Genomic DNA, 17,352 nt, shown 5'->3' with positions numbered 1-17,352 from the left:
TGCCAAGCATGTTCTCCACAGTAATAAGAATATATTGTTGTTCTTGCACCCTTTCAAATAGAGCTTTTAAATCCTGTTGTAATGCAAAATCGTATTCATTTTGCATAAGGGGCGGTCCATTGCTTCAAGCTATAGACATAGAAACAAATGAACATTACAATTATGTTGTTTTTTAAGATAATCTTCTTTAATTAAAATATAAGATACATCTTGAGGTTAATATATACTTACAAATATTGTTGGGATATCAACTTCTCCTACACGTGTAACATCGCGTCGTAACTTATTTGTCATCTATCCAAGAAGAAGCATAAATACTATAACTCTTATGCATGCTCTAATGCATGAGGCTTATGCATAAGGTCTTTTTCATATGGATAATGCATAAGGCTAATGTATGCTAAAGGCTAATGCATGCATAATGCTATAGCTACCGGCATGCCTAAGGCTATAGCTATCGGCATGCATATAGCTACCGGTATGCATTGGTAGCTATCGGTGTACATATGGCTATAGCTATCGGCATGCATGGAAAGCTATCGACATATCTAGGTAGCTATCGGCATGCATTGAAAGCTATTGGCATGCATTGGTAGCTATCGGCGTGCATATGGCTATAGCTATCGGCATGCATTGGAAGCTACCGGCATGCATTGGTAGCTATCGGCATGCATATGGCTATAGCTACCAGCATGCATTGGAAGCTACCGGCATACATTGGAAGCTATCGGCATGCTTAGGTAGCTATCGGCATGCCGAGGTAGCATTGGAAGTTAGTGACATGTCTAGGTTGCTATTGGCATGCTTATTGACGAGTCTCATGCATGTTGCTTATTCATAAGCCTCATGTATGAAGGTTATGTATAAGCCTCATGCATAAAGCTTATGCATATGGCATTAATGCATAAGTCTTATGCATGAGGCTAAGGCATATGGCCATCTCTTCAGAGAAGCATAGCTCTCTAAAGGCTATCTATAGAGCATGAAAAAAATAATAAGCCCTAATCTTAGAACCCTAAACTTACAAACCCTAAACTTACAGACTCTATAACACGTAAAAGCATAAGAGAAGAAATATACAAGAAAGAGATCTCTTATCTTGTGAGGCTTGTATATGTTGAAAACTTATAAAATCAAATCAAATTAAGAAAAAAAAGTATCAATAACAAACCTTAATCTTAAAAGTCCTAGAAATGACAAATCCTATAAATATATAAAAGTATGAAAGAAGAAATATACAAGAAAGAGATCTCTTGTGAGGCTTGTATGTGTTGAAAACTTACAAAACTAAATCAAGTTAAGAAAAAAAAAGTATTAAGTAAAATCAAGTTCTCTTACTATATGAAGCTTTAATAGAGAGCTCTTAATTAGGAAAAAAAAAGAATAAGGAAAACTACTCATAATGGCTAAGCTTTAATAAGAAGGCAAAAAGAAGAAAAGAAAAACTTAAAGGAGAGGAAAGAGAAAGGAAATGCTCACAAGAAAGTATTCATGGAAAGCCTATTTGCATAGGAGATAAAGGAAAAGAGTAGACATACCTTGCTTGAGTTTGAGGATTGCTTGAGTTTAAGGAGGATAGGATAGGAGAGGTAGAAGTGATAGATAAGACATAAACTTGTAAAAAAAACTCAGAGTACAAGTTTATTGTATTCAAAAGATAAAAACTACACGGCGACAACAAAACGGGATATTTTTACAGTATAGCAATATTTTTTGTTGCTATATACGTTGTTGAGCAGCGATTTTTTGTTACAAAAGCGCTGCTGAGCAACAAGAAAATGTAGCGACAATCATTGCTCAGCATCGTTAAAACCCTTGATATTTTCCTTCGAAAAGTCCTGCTAAAAAACGTCATTGTGCTTTAGATGTGTTGTAGTGTCAAGACCTTGTACACAATGGATATTGGAGTATTCATTATCAACAATGAGCAAAGAAGACGCATCCTACTTGTGGAAGAACTAAGAAAAGGGCTTAGACATTTGGAGCCAAGAAGGAGTGACCACGGATATCAAGAACTATAAATTGGTTGCTCAAACCATGTAATGTCTACTTGTCCAAAGCAAAGCTTTAGATGTGTGTAGTATGTTCTAATCTTACATTTTTACTTCTTGTTGTAGTCAACACGGATTGCATGGCTTGTATAGGCCATCATCCTACGCACTTCATGAAAGATCTTTAGTTACTTCTCATTAGTTCACTTTTTAAGTGTTGAGCACCTAGCTTCGGTGATAGTGAACGCTTGTGAGCTAATAAGTGGCATGTATATAAGTGACTTTAACTAATGAGAAAGAGACATTTCCTTGAGTGTTCTTGCTACTTGTGCTCTAGTTCTCTACTCTATCCTCTTGTTCTCTTGGTAGTGTTTGTGTGAGAGTGAGTATGTTTGAGTCTTTTATTCTTGTTGTCTTGGTCTTGCCATGCCTTGCTAGTGAGAGAGTGAGAGTGAGCTATTGTCTTGTGTAGTAGAGCATGGTTATGTAATAAAGGGGACTTCCAAGCTGTACATAGAAAATTCTCATAGATAATAATGGGAGGCGGGTCTTCTTAAGTGCTAGCTTGCATTCACACGGTTGTCACTTCAGCGAGCATCTGGCGGATAAGCTACCAAGTTCCAACGACATGTGAAAGGTGAGTACTTCTCATTCGGTTAGCTTTGTGCTAGTGAGTGCGGTGTATTTAGGCTTTCCATTGGCGCCACTGTCAAGGAGCATGGTTGCTTTGTCTTAATGGGAGCCTTTACAAATGTGCACCAAAAGTTGATGTGAGCTACATGCTAAGAGGCAGATATTTGTGTGGTGAAAGATCTATGTGTGGAAAGGATTGGAAGAAAAGAAAAAGAATTTATGTGGTTCTCTCTTGCTTGAGGGGATTTTGCTTGATTTGTGGATTTCTTGCATGGTTTTTGTAAATTTTTGTGGATTTTTAGAATTGGTATAATGAAGGTAGGTGTGTGATGAATGTGTGCATTGTAGCTTAAATAAGCTTTCTTGTTTGTGTTTTTTAGTTCCTTTAGAGGTTAGAGTTGATTTAATTATTAATTAAAGAGCTAATAGTAGGACTAGAGTTAGTTAGTTAGTATTATTGTTAATATGATTGTTAATATTATTGATTAGTTAGAATTAATAATTAGTTAGCATTAGTGTTAAATTATTAGTCAGTATTATGTAATGAGTTTTAGTTAGTACTAATTAGTGTTATTAGTTTATACGCTGATAGAGGACAATCATTCCTTTTATTCAAGTGATTCCGAGGGCAGTGAGGACATGGTGAGGACCAGGTCAGGAAGAGGAGGCAACAATATTCCCCACTCCCCAGCATTGGACGATCTGCATCATGTTCTCTCCTCTATAGCAACAAGGAGGAGGGTTAGTGCCTTATGACATAACAGTCTCACGCAGCGAAGATCATCCACGGGATTCTCCATATCCTTATCAATATCTTCTGGGTCTAAGAGACGAGAGCAAGGGGCTTCCACTCGTAACGAGGATGAGTCCCATGTTGCACCCTCCAATGATGGGCCTGCACCCTTGAATGATGTTCATGGAGATGCAGGCCCATCATTTGAGGGTGCAGCATGGGGCTCATCCTCGTTAGGAGTGGAAGCCCCTTAAGAGCTCTGGTCTCTTAGACAGAGAAGATATTGATGGGGATATGGAGAATCCCGTGGATGATCTTCGCCGCATGAGACTGTTATGCCATAAGGCACTAACCCTCCTCCTTGTTGTTGCAGAGGAGAGAACGTGATGCAGGTCGTCCAATGCTGGGGAGTGGGGAATATTGTAATCACACGAGGAGCTGGAGCTAATGGTGATTATCGAGTCCCTTATGCCATATCCCGTATCCTTGAATCTACCAAGCTGGACCAGTCCCTCTCCACTGTCAGAGCCCTGACAATTATTGGCTTCCCCTGCTGCCTTGAATCCACTGCCTCTCCGCCCTGAATCAACCATAGAAGCATACCCGAAGACAAGAGAGCTACTGCCTCTCGGCCCTGAAAGAGCCACAGAGCATGTCTCGGGCGCTCGCGCGGTTGGGGGGATCCTGCGTGTGCATTGGTATGCAAAAGGAAGAGTGGAGAGGGCGTTGGTAGGGACGGTGGCTTGGCGGCTGGGAGACGCCATGGTGGATGCCATCCGTCTGCCACACGTTGGAATGGATAGATGAGAGAACGCAGGCTCGAGCGGACTGGAGTTGGAGTTTGAAACATGATGGGTCCCATGCGCATGGCCATGCATCCCGACGTCCAACATACATACAATGGGGGGGGAGGTTAAAGGTAAAACGGGCGGGGGCGCTTTGAAAAGTCAGCCCCTCCATGTGTCAATAAGACAAACGGAGGGGCTTGCCATCTATCCTCAGCCCTATCTAATTGTGTAAAACACATCACTAAATTAGAATAAATAAAACTATGTGCAATAACAATAGAAGATATAGAGAGGAGAGAAGCACACCTGCAAGGATTTGCAGCCTAGATTAATCCTCTTGAAGATGGGATTTAGACATGAACTATGAAGCTCCTCTGATTTGAACTGCCAATCCTATTAAACTGATTTTGATTTGAATATTGTTTAATCTGAGGAGGCTAATCAGCCTTGGAGGAACTAATTACCCTTTGCTTTTTTCATTAAAGAGAGGCTAATCACCCTTTTCTATATTCATTAAACGTGTAGCACTGAACCCTGAATAGTGTATTTTAATTCTATAATATTTTATGAAAGCTTGTTTTTGAATAAACATGCAGCGCTATTTTTTAAATGTATTTTAATTAAGTTTTTCAATAGAATAACACGTTATTCCTAGAGAACAAACCTCATGAATGATTTTGATCTAAGGTCCAACAAGCTCACAGACTCATGAAACAAGTACGATAGCAAGTAGGATAGTAAACAGGGTGCCCTAGATTATTTAGAGGTGTTTGAGAAAATGTGTGAGGGAGTAGGTGTCATTGACAAGACTACTCAGATCTTAGCTTTTGGATTGACTCCAGATGGAGTGTTGAGAAATGTAGTGCCATTTTTGAGAAATGTGGTGCCATTGAGCATAAGGAAAAGATAGGCAGTGAGAACGAGTATCCAAGCAAGAGCAAAGCCTAGGATGAGGTCACATGAGCGAAGGGAATTATTCCACATTAATATACAAGACTCAAGTCCAAGGGTGTATCTCCTCATATAAAAGGGAGCCATTTTAAATGATGAATATGTCACTTGTACTTATCTCAAGTCTCTTTATGTATCCAAGCTAATTTATCTTGGTGTGTAATTGTACTTGAGTGCATCTTTATTAGCACACACTTATTATGCGTTTTCTTCATTTCGATCCACCTTAGATTAGTGTTTGTCATTAGAGTAAGATTAGTTAAGGATTAGGTCAATGTCTTGTCATTAGGAGAGCTTGATCTATAGTTTTAACATTGTATCAGTGCTTAGGTGTAGCTCTCTATTAGCTTAGCTTTTTCATTTCATTAGTAAGTAATTAGAGAAATTGAGTAGGATATAATTAGGTTTATTTTTCACTTCTTCTATTAGGGTTTCCTTTGCAAGTAGATCAGGGTTGTCTAGGCTCCATGCAACATTAGAGATTTATTCTTATCATTCAATTAGAGTCTCAAAAATTGAAGCAACACATAACTCTGTGTGTAGCTGCACGAACAGTAGCAACTAGCATAAACGTCTCACTAAAAGAGCAAGTGGAAGCAACAAACATTGTTACTGCTCTGTTGGGCATGTGTTGTTGTTGGCACAAGAACTAACGCGTACATTGTGGTTATTGTCAGCAATAGGGAAGAAGCACAAGTAGCAATAGTATACTTGAGGTAGTGGTGGAAGCTAGAGCAAAAGTGTCAGAGAGAGATAAGGTACATTAAACGGGCATAGTTGTCACTGGTAAGAAAATACAATACCGTGCGGTGTGATAACATACGAGAGTTTTTGGTGCGATATGAAATTTTGGGATACCGTATGATAAAATACGTTTTTCTTAAGCACTTACAAACTTAGAAATTTTCAATTTGGAAGAACCAAAAACTGTTAAGAGTTAAAAATTACAAACGGTCAATTCGTACCATACGAGATCGTATGAAATCACACTGTACAAACCGTACAATATGAATAGGTTTATACAGGTACGAGAAACATTTATGCAAACGGCTCTCTATAGTGTGCAGAGAGAGCAGAGTATGAGCGCAGGTCTTAGAAGCACACATAGTAGTAAAGTAGAGTCGAGAAGCAAGTCCGCGAGCTATAGAAGTGCAAAAAAAGGCAAGCATTAGAGCTAGCAACTAGAAGTAAGAGAGCAGCCAGTACGCCAGCGCAAGTAGCAGTGTGGTGGCCTTAAAGGCACGTCTGGAGCAAGTAGTGGGCACTTCCACAAGGTAGCGAATACACATCAGTCCTGTTTTTGTTAACATAGCAAGCGAGCATATGTGTAGCAACAGAGCCGACGGACAATAGAGAGAAGAAAGATCACATCCAAAGAAGGCAGCGTAGCAAGAACCCATCCATATTATCTCGACAACCTGCACAGAAAGAGAAGACTGACAAAGAAGCATCTACAGATGAGCATCCGGGAAGGATCGTGAAGAAGAAGAGATAAGGTTGAGTTTATTAAAAAAACTATAAATAATAAAAGGATTTCTGAGGATTAATAAGCCTTACTCTCTGTTAGCAGGTTGTTCACATGGGAACTAAAGAAAAAGTGTCTACGAGCTTCATTCTTTACATTCCATTAGTGCAAATTAGATTGATGGCTAGGTCCCTAAGGAAATGTTCATTAATAGAAATGATTGGGATTTTTAAATTTTGTGTTCAAGGGGGAGAAATACTCCAAAATTGTGCATGAAAACCATTGTAAAAGCGGTCAATATGAGCACATGAGAGTGAGTGTGAAAATTAAGAGCAAATTCCTTGTAAAAATCTCGCAACCAAATGAGTGTGCAAGGATAGGTGTGCATAAGCAAAGCAGTTGCAACAAACATGAAGGCTACAAGAAAAGATACAACGAAGAAGAAAGAGAAGCAGCATAAGTCTCACATCAAAATTCACCAGACTATCCATTTCTTAAACAAAAGTTTGTTGAAAAAAATCATTCTTGTCACAAAAAGTGCTTATAACTAGCCTTTGGAGCCAATGACATACCCAAGTTGAAAATTCATCTCTGACCTAGAGCCAAAGTAGCATTAAGGAGGGGAAGTGTCAAAGTCGCACATGAGCCAAAGTTTCTCATAGCACCTAGGGGAAGTGATACAATATAAAACACTTGACCACGAGAGAGTAGCCAAAGAAGTATCCTTGGGGAGTGAAAATCAATCCAACCATCTCTAAAATAATCTCTGAGCTGGAGAGTACCAAGTCAAAAGAACCTTTGAGTTACCCAACCAAGTTAGAAATAAGGGGGGAGGGGGGGTGAAAATATGTTATAAAACTTGCATGTGATCACCTTGCAAAAATGAAACCAAGGGGGTTCTTGAGAAATGTGGTGCCATTTGATGAAAAATGTGATGTCATTGAGCACAAGGAAAAGGTAGGGAGTGAGAATGATGAAAAGCCACATGAGTAAAGGAAATTATCCCACATTGATGTATTAGCCCAAGGGTATACTTTCTCATATAAAAGGAGGCCATTTCAAGCAATGAGCATATCAATTGCACTTATCTCAAGTCTATTTATGTATCCAAGCTAGTTTATCTTGGTGTCTAATTCTACTTGAGTGCATCTTAATTAGCACTCATTATGAGTTTTCTTCATTTCTATTCACCTTGGATTAGTGTTATTATTAGTATAGAATTAGTTAATGATTAGGTCAATGTCTTGTGATTAGGAGAGCTTGATTCATAGTTTTAACATAGAGCAATCATACGATGGTTCCGAACACTTGAATCTCCCTATAAGGCCACTTACGTTTCCTTTAAGAATGCTTTTAGGATAGAGTTCTCAAAGACTGGACAGAAATGGAGTCATCTAACTCTAGTTGAACAATGTCAAGCAAATAGAAAATGAGGCGGTATAAGAATACATATACGCATAAAATATTATCATTCTTTCTACTCCATTGATGAGAAGTCGAGTCAACCAAGATTGATTTTTTTGCTTCTTGAAGAATTGAAAGATCAAAAATTGCAAAATTACCTTAACTTACAAAGGCGGACAACCTTTAATGAGTGCTACATCGATGCTCTGGACTTTGATGATAACATGTTTCGTATAAAAGGGTTTGAGAAATCTTGTACACCATCCAAAACCCATCATAGCACAACCTCCAATAGCAAGAGGGTCAGATAAAATGAGTGTGAGGACATGACTGTTGTTGTGTTAAAGAAAATGGAGGAGAATTAGAAAGTACGTCTTAGAGATTCCGGAGCATATCCAAGGAGAGAGGAAACATGGTGTTCTTATTGTGGAGGCAATCACACTAGTAATGAGTGTCCATTCAATAGGGGATGGATAGGCTTGTCGTGGTTATTGCAAGAGATACACTAATCATGATACTCGCAATTCTAGATAAAATCTAGTAAATCATGGTATGGCTATCCAAACTCTTCCTGCTACCACCCAATCTTTAGCACTCCTTGTGCCACATATTGTGGGTAGTGGAGATCTTATGTCCCCTACTAGAACTAACCTCCTTCTTAGAGGAATTCTTAAGTTGCCTGAGACACCTCTCCCTATTCTAAGACCTTAATCTATAGCTCCTGGCATGACACCCATGAAACACATTCAGACAGGACCACTCACATTGAGAATTTCACCGACACTTATATGACAGAACAAGATTTCACACAAGGACCGTTGAGATACAACTCATATCCAATGTCCAGTACAGACTCTGATGTAGAGTTTTTAAGGATGCTTGACATTTACAAGATGTCAAGGTTTGGCACTTATGGTCGTGGGCAACCAATTGGTTATAAGGCATGAGAGTTGAATTCTATAATCCTTGGCCAATCCTTAGCTTACTATACTCGTGGGATGCACACCTCAAAAGAGAATTCCCTTATTAAGTCTCAACAAAAGCTGCCAAAATCATCTCAGCATTGTCCCAATGGTATCTAAGTTGCGGCATAACTCACATCATACAAACCTTTCCCAACAAACCTTTCCCAAGAAGTGATCAAGGACCCACAAGTATACTAAGAGCAAATAGCTCTTTGGTGATCACCAATGTGTGTAACATGACATAAATGTCTGTAAACCTTTTATCTCTTCTCTCCCTCTCATGTTTTTCTTCGTCCCCCGTCTCGTCCCCCACAATTCTACAAAAATTCTCCTCATTATCCCCTTAGGCACATTGCCGGCTCCATTCTTCCAGAAACTGTGCCACCCATTCCCATATCCATCCATGCGCTTCCTATTTCGATTTGGCGCACATGCCTTATCCATTTGATGCTATGCCATCTTTGTCCACCTGGGATCTTCACATTTTACCCTTTTCATTTATTTACACACTGCCTTTTGGATGGGCCATGGATATAGCCCACCTCCCAAGTTTAACACATTTATGTGTTTCACATACTGCTTTACACATACTGCTTTACACATACTGCTTTATACTCCAAACAGCTCTTTGCTACTAACAGTTCTGTACAATTCTATATACAGCAACAAAAGCACCCACAGTATCCTAGTACCCTCATTGGGTCAAAAGGGTATAAAGCCATCCTCCATTGCCATTTTACTAACCTGATCCAGCCACCTGGATTTAAAAAAAGACATATTTTTCTTATTCACATCAAAAAGCGGAAAACCCCATGTACGTCTTCTTTCGTCCAGCCCTCATCTTGCTTCTCCTCTCTCGTCAACTTTCTTCCCACTTTCTCCAACCTGGTCAGTTCTGAGTCCTTCCCTCAACCTAGAACGCTTCTGATCAATCTTTCACAAACGTCTCCACTCTCCAACCCATCACTCCAGGTGTCAGGACCAATCTGAGCCCTAACATCCAAGCATCTTGAATCTGTAACCTGCAACAAGTTCTCACCAACAACCTCAATTCCCTCCTTAACAGTTGATTCACAACATTCAAATGCTCTCCATCACTAACACACTCTTCAACATCCCCCGGAGCATCAGCTTGTCCAATATCACTCAGATCCATACAGATCCATAATTCCTTCAAACAGAAAAGGGATACCCTCAAAAGCATCATTCAACAAAGCTTCAATATCCACAGTACTTTCCACAAAGCGTTTTCCGGCAGCCCAAAAAACAAATCCTGCAAATTCAGCATCTGTCCACAACCAAAAACCCCTTCCAACTCATCTTTGATTACATGTTCAATCATATACATTGGATCCACAGTTTGACAAGCAGCCTCTCCATAATCATAAGTCTTAGAGCTGACAATCTCTTTTCCATTAGCATCTAGAGCCAAAAGATCATCTAACACTTCATCAAAAAGGCTACTTTCATCATTAGAGTCAGCTTCATCATTATCACAAAGAGGTGTCTTCCTCTTATTTTCATTCACTACAAGGTCCTGCAATGCCTCATCCAAATCTTGGTCAAATCTGGTGTATTTGCATTATATTCATCTGTGTGCTTATGCATGTCATCATACTCAATAGCAACCTATAACTCATCTAGTTCTTGGCAAACAATCTCAACATCTTCATGTTTATCAAGTAAACCATGCAGCCCACCGCCAAACATATCTTCATACTCTAAACATGCATTTGGAGAATCTATGATATTATCTTTGATGGATATGTGGATAAACACACTGCAAGGTCTTCATCTACACTTCCTTCTTTATCTTCAGTCAATTGCTTTTTCTCCAAAAAAACCTTTTCTTCATGTTTCACATTTAATCTTTATTTTCGAGCAGGTTTCTTCTTCTTCAAGAACACTTGCTCTTGGTAACAAGCATGATGTACAATCTCTGCATATGTATGGCAACGTTGATGCAATACCTTGCTTTGCAACTTGTCATTTAAGCCTTGAACAAAGCTAACCATTTGAATCATCTCATGCACCTAATCTAGCTCATCAAAGAAAGAAACATAGTCACACCAAAGCTCCTCAAATCTATAAAAGCTGTCCATAGGTTCATCATCTCTCTGGATCAAACCTTCCACATCCAACCATGCTGCATATTGATCTTCACTGACTTCAAACCTACAGACAAAAGCTTTGGATAGAAGTCTCTAGTTGCCTTTGACCTCCGTATGCAAGCCTTGCCACCACAAGAGTGCATACTTCTTCAATCCTTGTGCAAGAAAGAGTACCTTCCTCTTATTTTCTTTCAAATTGCATCTATTGTCTACATATTGAGCAAATGCATGGACATCCTCATGTCCATCTCCATGAAAATACCAATCTTTCTCCATGCCTACGATGGCTTGATTCACTCTTGAGATGGATTACCTAAATTGAAGCCTTGTTATCCTCAGTGGGGGCACCAAAACAATGTGTGGTCTCTGGGTGGCGGCCTCTATACACCACCAACAGGCACACAAGGAAGAAAATCAATGGGACCAGAATTGGGGGATGCCAGAATCCCAGCTCCAAGGGCTCCTATCACTCTAGCAACTGTCCCCAACCCTCCAGGTGACTCACTTGGACTCTTATGTACCCTCCCAACCCCCCCTTTCTAGCCCAGCTGCTTGCTCCAGATTTCCTCCCTGGTCAGGTGTCACCTCCAGCAACTCTAAACATACTTCCAATGGCCTCTCCTGACCACAGCTAACCACTAGTTGACCAATTGCCTCTCTGGCTGACTCGACCCAACTGACTTTTGCATTAGAGGAAGGTTGAGGTCTATAGGGGCCCTTTAAGATGCCATGTGATTAAAAGGTTATTAAGGAAAAGAGCCAATCATGTGATGCCATGTATACAAAAATGTTGGGTGATTAAAGGTGGTCAAAAGATTCTCTAGAAGATGCCTTTTTGTATTTTTTATTCCCAAAAAGTGGAGGGGAAAGTTTTTGAAATTTCTTACATCCATAACTTCTACATATGAGCTCAAAATTTGTCAGAGATTAGAGATCTAGAATCTACTCGTTGAGCTCTTTCCATAGATATGTCACATGATATGGTTTTGCCCACTCAATTTTAAATTCAATTTTGGCGGGAAACTTTGAAATTCAAACTTCTAGTCATTTGAAGAATAAGAAGGTATCTAAAGTCAAAGAAACTTAACATTTTAACAAAAAGCCATTAAAATCATAATATGGCAGCTTAAAGGGCCCATATAGACCTCAACATTCCCCTAATGCCTCTGAATTGCTTGTCTTCTCTAAGAAAGCTAGATCTGACTCGGCAGACTTTGATTTCATGTCCTCAGCATCCGTTGAGACCTCTAGTGCTTAAAACACTCAAATTAGGCTAGAACCTGATCCTGTAATCCCTTGGCTAAAATTGACCCGGATTGATTCCGAAAGAGAGAAAGAAAGAGAGAGAGAGAGTGTGTGTGTGTGTGTGTGTGAGAGAGAGAGAGAGAGAGAGAGAGAGAGAGAAAGAGTGTGTGTGTGTGTATGAGAGTGTGTTTGAGTCCGTGTGTGTGCATGTGTGAGTGTGTGTGTGTGTGAGAGAGAGAGAGGGAGGGAGAGGGAGAGGGAGAGAGTTTCTGTGTATGAGAGTGTGTGAGAAGAGAGAAAGTGTGTGTGTGAGTAAGTGAGTGAGTGAGAAAGAGACAGAGACAGAGACATGATTTCTACATGCGAGAGAGTGTGTGGGGAAAGGAGTGTGTGTTTGCATTAGTGTATGTGCGGATGTCTATGTATTTGTGTGTGTGAGAGAGAGAGAGAGAAAGGGAGAGTTTATGCATACATGTGCATGTGTGTGTGTGCTTGACATAGAGTGAGACAAAGAGAGAGTGAGTGGGGACATGCCTTGGAGAGAGAGAGAGAGAGAGAGAGAGAGAGAGAGAGAGATAGGTGTAAAGAGGAAGAGGGTGAAAAGAGAGAGAGAGAGAGAGAGAGAGAGAGAGAGAGAGAGAGAATAAAAGAAGGTTTTAATAAAATATGAATTAAATCAAATTATTTAAAAAAATGTATGTGTGCATACATGTGTGTTTATATCATAGTCATAGGGGACGGAAGGGACGGACTGTTGGAACAGAGGAACGCCGAGTCGGGACGGTTCAGGAACGGGGATGGCAGGGGATGGTCGGACGCCCCCCTGGAGGCGTCCCTCACAAGGGACGGTGAAGGGGACGGCAGTAGGAACGGGGACGGCTGTGGGGGACGACATTGTGGGGGGGACGGCAGGGAGCCATTCTGCGCAGTCAGATTGGTTTCTTTTGCTCGTTTCTAGCCGTTTGCCTTGGCTGTTTCTAGCCATTTGGCTTGGCCGTTTGGGGAGGCCTTGATCCTTTGAGGCTTGGGCCTTGGGCCTAGGGCTTTGGCCCTTGCCTCTCTCTTGCCTTGAGGTTTGGCCTTTAGGCTTGAGCCTTGGGTCCTTGGGCCTTGGCCCTTGCCTCTCTCTCTCACTTGCTCTTGCCTCTCTCTTGCCTATCTAATATCTATATAAGAACAAGGCTACAAGCACACACACACCCCTTCAAGTTTTCAAAGTTCAAGCAACTCTCTCTCTCTCTAGTCTCTCTCCCTCAAGCTTCTTCTAACTTAGTAAGTTCCAACTTCCAAGCCTCTCACACAAGGTCCTACTCTCTACTATCTAGACTGAGGACTCTCTCTCTCTCTCTCTCTCTCTCTCTCTCTCACCTCTCCCTCAAGCCTCTTGAGTCTTCCAACTTCCAAGCCTGTAGGCCTCTAGGCTCTCTCTCTCTCTCTCTCTCTCTCTCTCTCTCTCTCTCTCTAGTAGACGTTAATACAACTTACTTTCTTTCTTTCTTTCTCTCTCTCATTTTGTATCTACTTAATTATTAATACAATCAATCGTCAATGCCTTCACTCTTTGATTGGCGTATTTTGTTAATATGACTCAAAAGCTTACCATTTTATGTAAATTTGTGCTCATTTTGATGTACTTCCAAAGTAGAATACGTGTAAAGTAGAAAAAGTTAAAAAAAAGTATTTTTTGAGTGCCGTTCTCTCCCTCGTCCCCGTTCCCTACTTATGGCTGTCCCCCGTCCCGTTCCAGTCCCCGTCCCCCGTTCCTTGTGACTATGGTTTATATAAATATAAAATATATGTGTGGGTGTATTTATACGTACATACATTAACACATATACACACGCATACACACACACACACACACATATGTGTGTGTGCGCGCGCGCGCGTGTGTGTACACATATACATACATACATGTGTGTGTATAATATATCTATCTATATCTATACTCTCTATTATGCACAAGTTTTTGGGAGGGGAGAAGACACGTGGCATTTGGAAGAGGGCCAAGTGTTGGGATAAGGTAAAGGGAGAAGGAGATGTGATGGGGGAGGGGAGGAGTCATGTGTTGGAGAAGGGGGGGGGGGAGGGGGAGTTGGTTGGGGGAGTGGAGGCCACATATTGGGAGAGAGAGAGAGAAGTGTAGGGGTATATTGAGAGAAGAAAATTTAAATAAATAATATAATACAAAACTATAAAGGTATAAAATATATAAGTAAAAAATATATAGAATACAAATATATGTAATAACACTATGTAAACATATAATAAGTAATGATATAAGAAAATTAAAGACATATATATATATAGTAAATGTATAGTAATATATTATAATAATGATATATAAATCAATATACACATAGTAAATGTGTAATAGTATTATATTAATACTATTATATATAAACACATTCGGACAAATGCGTCCACGTAGTCACATGTACATGTGTGTGAGTGTGAGTGTGTACGTGAGATGGGTGTGAGAAGAGAGAGTGCATGTGTGAGTATGTGTGTGTCTATGTACGTGACAGAGACATAAAGAAAATACATGTGAGATGGCCGCATAGATATATGCATCTATATGAGAGAGTCGCACATAGACACATGTATACATGTACACACATGCATATACAAACACACAGGCTCACACTCACTCACATATGCTTGCACATATTTACATATGCATAGATGTATACTCATAGGCACACTTACGTACACATACATACAAGAAAAAAATTTATGCCGTAGCAAGAAGCACTTGTTAAATTTATTGATTGAGACCCTTGTGTAAACTCAATTTTACTGTGGTGGTCTGGTTTGCAGTTTTGGAAACACGAGGTTGCCCGAATGAAGGACCAGCAAAGCATCATGGAAGAATCACAAAGGTGTGAATACCAACGGATGACTATTTTGCTTCATTTGACTTTCATGGTTGTTTAGCATATGTAGATGACACCCGGTGGCTTATAGTGTCAACGGGCATTTTCAAAGAATAAAAATAAAAATTATGTGGGCTGTATGATGCAGAAATATGCGGGGTGAAAATTTGGGCAACTTGCAAATGAAGGATCTACAAAAACTTGAAAGCCAACTTGAAGGTGGGATAAGTAGAGTGAGGGAGAGGAAGGTGAGCTTTTAGTCCTCAGGGAAACAAAATCAAAGCTCTACATGTACATGTAGGCATGTACATACATATACAAATGTATGTATGCACGTGCCTGTGTGTGTGTTCCCTTCCACGTATTAATGCCTTAGTACTCTTTTTTGGACAGACACAATTGATGGTGGAACAAGTTCAAGAGCTCCGAAAGAAGGTGCATTCTTAGTAGAATCAATTGCTTGTTCTTTTGGGTTGTAACTTGTGGGTTATGTATTATATGTTTAGGTGTTGGGATTGCGCCCCCTTCTAGGCACTGACAACAACTGCAATACTTCAACATAAAAGCTAAGCGTGTCTTGGCACTGACAACAACTGCAATACTTCAACATAAAAGCTAAGCGTGTCTTATTGGTGTTCTTAATTTCCACTAGGAGCGGCTCCTTTCACAACAAAATGAGACCTTAAGATCCAAGGTAAGACAATGTTTCGACCATCATAAACCGAAGCTCTGTGTTAAAATGCTGACAGTAATTTTGAATTGTCTCTGGGTTAAAATGCAAAACAGTACTTTTGAATTGAATGTGATGATCTAATATTATGAACACATTTGAAGGTGCATAATGTGGGTTGTTCAGGATAGATAATATCGTTATAACTAAGTTGATGTTGTGTATCTGGTTTGGTAAAAGCTTGCTGAGGTGCGTGTCATGCAAGCACCAAGTGCAACTACACGCATGGGCTCTCAGGACATTCAAGACTCTTCAAGTGTGAAGGCTTCTCTTCAGCAAAGTGAGTCCAGCATGAGTGCTGCTGAAACCACCCTTCAGCTTGGTTATTTTCCCGGATAGATCATCTCCTGTGGGTAACATTCACTCCCTTTCTCATTAAACCTTTCAAACCCTGTGATCTCTGTCTCTCACACAAAAACACACACACTCACACACGAGTGGGGAGACAGAGACCGACTTAATCTATAGATACTAGTGTTTTAGTATAGACACAATGTTATAGTCAAAATTACTGACTTTTGGCAGGAGACTGGTGTCATTCTTCTACACGCTCGCCTTGGCCATCCCATGGCACTACCATAAACGAATGTCATTTGCAATTGGCACTAGAAATAAATATATCAGCCAATAAGCAGTGTAGTAGGGCAGACAGGCATCGTAAGGAGCGCTACCGAAGCTTCTTGCCCGCAGGTTCACAAAAACAGTGTATGGGCATGCCAAGCCCCTAAAGCTGTTACAATATGTATATGAATATATGTTCATCGCCTCACTGCACCTGAGCACCAAATTTGGGTCACACTTTCGCTATTTCCATTGGTTTTGGGCTCTCCATTTTCTAATATTAAGGTCTCACACTAATGGGCATCAAAATGCTATGTCTTTACTTTTCGGTTCACATGCATATATATTATAAATAATAGAATATAATATGCATTGATAAAATATCAAAATTAATATTAAATTTACCTTTGTATATATTCATAGTTCTATCTAGATATTGAGGAATGAAATAAAATCTATGCATATATATTCCACTTTCTCTCACCCACCAACCATAGGAGTCGCTGGCTTGAATATTAATGCACACACCCCTTGGGATTAGTCCAAGATAATAGAATAAGGGGTGTCTTGCCTCACCTATCTCTTACTAACAATAAGGTATTTATTGTTAGTAAGTACTTTATTGTGAGCAAAACTCGGATAAGGGTGCAGCTATAGAATTTGAAAACATGTAAATGTTTTGCTTGCTATCATTCGTTTCCACATACATGTGATTTCTTGATTGTGTCCATTGAGTTCTCAACAGTTGAGCTACACAAGCCTCCCCTCTAGTCCCTCACATAGGGGGGATCTCTTGCAATATGAAGTTTTCCTCTTCCCTCTATTTAGGAATTTTGAAGGGGTTTGTCCAAATGATGAGACTTGTAAAAACTTTGCCTTTACCTTCTTTGTGACTTATT

General features: G+C 40.0%; 1 protein-coding gene across 3 annotated transcripts in view; it reads left to right on the top strand.

The window, feature by feature from the left end:
• The window catches only part of LOC147633142 (MADS-box transcription factor 23-like), a 69,586-nt gene extending 52,824 nt beyond the window's left edge, over positions 1-16,762 (top strand). The window contains exons 3-8 of one of the 3 annotated variants that reach the window (XM_086806159.1): positions 15,107-15,168; positions 15,311-15,410; positions 15,556-15,597; positions 15,815-15,856; positions 16,073-16,245; positions 16,418-16,762. In XM_086806159.1, coding sequence (XP_086662285.1) covers positions 15,107-15,168; positions 15,311-15,410; positions 15,556-15,597; positions 15,815-15,856; positions 16,073-16,231 — 405 coding nt within the window. In that variant the 3' untranslated portion in view covers positions 16,232-16,245; positions 16,418-16,762. Of the gene's footprint in view, positions 1-15,106; positions 15,169-15,310; positions 15,411-15,555; positions 15,598-15,668; positions 15,742-15,790; positions 15,857-16,072; positions 16,246-16,417 lie in introns of those variants that run through there. The other 2 variants (XM_086806160.1, XM_086806161.1) reach the window with 2 other exon arrangements.
• Positions 16,763-17,352: the final 590 nt, after the last annotated feature.

Source organism: Cibotium barometz, chromosome 12 (genome assembly GCF_041138505.1).
Source record: "Cibotium barometz isolate CiBa-2024 chromosome 12, ASM4113850v1, whole genome shotgun sequence".
Classification (NCBI taxonomy): domain Eukaryota; kingdom Viridiplantae; phylum Streptophyta; class Polypodiopsida; order Cyatheales; family Cibotiaceae; genus Cibotium; species Cibotium barometz.
This window is presented reverse-complemented; position numbering and strand designations above follow the sequence as displayed.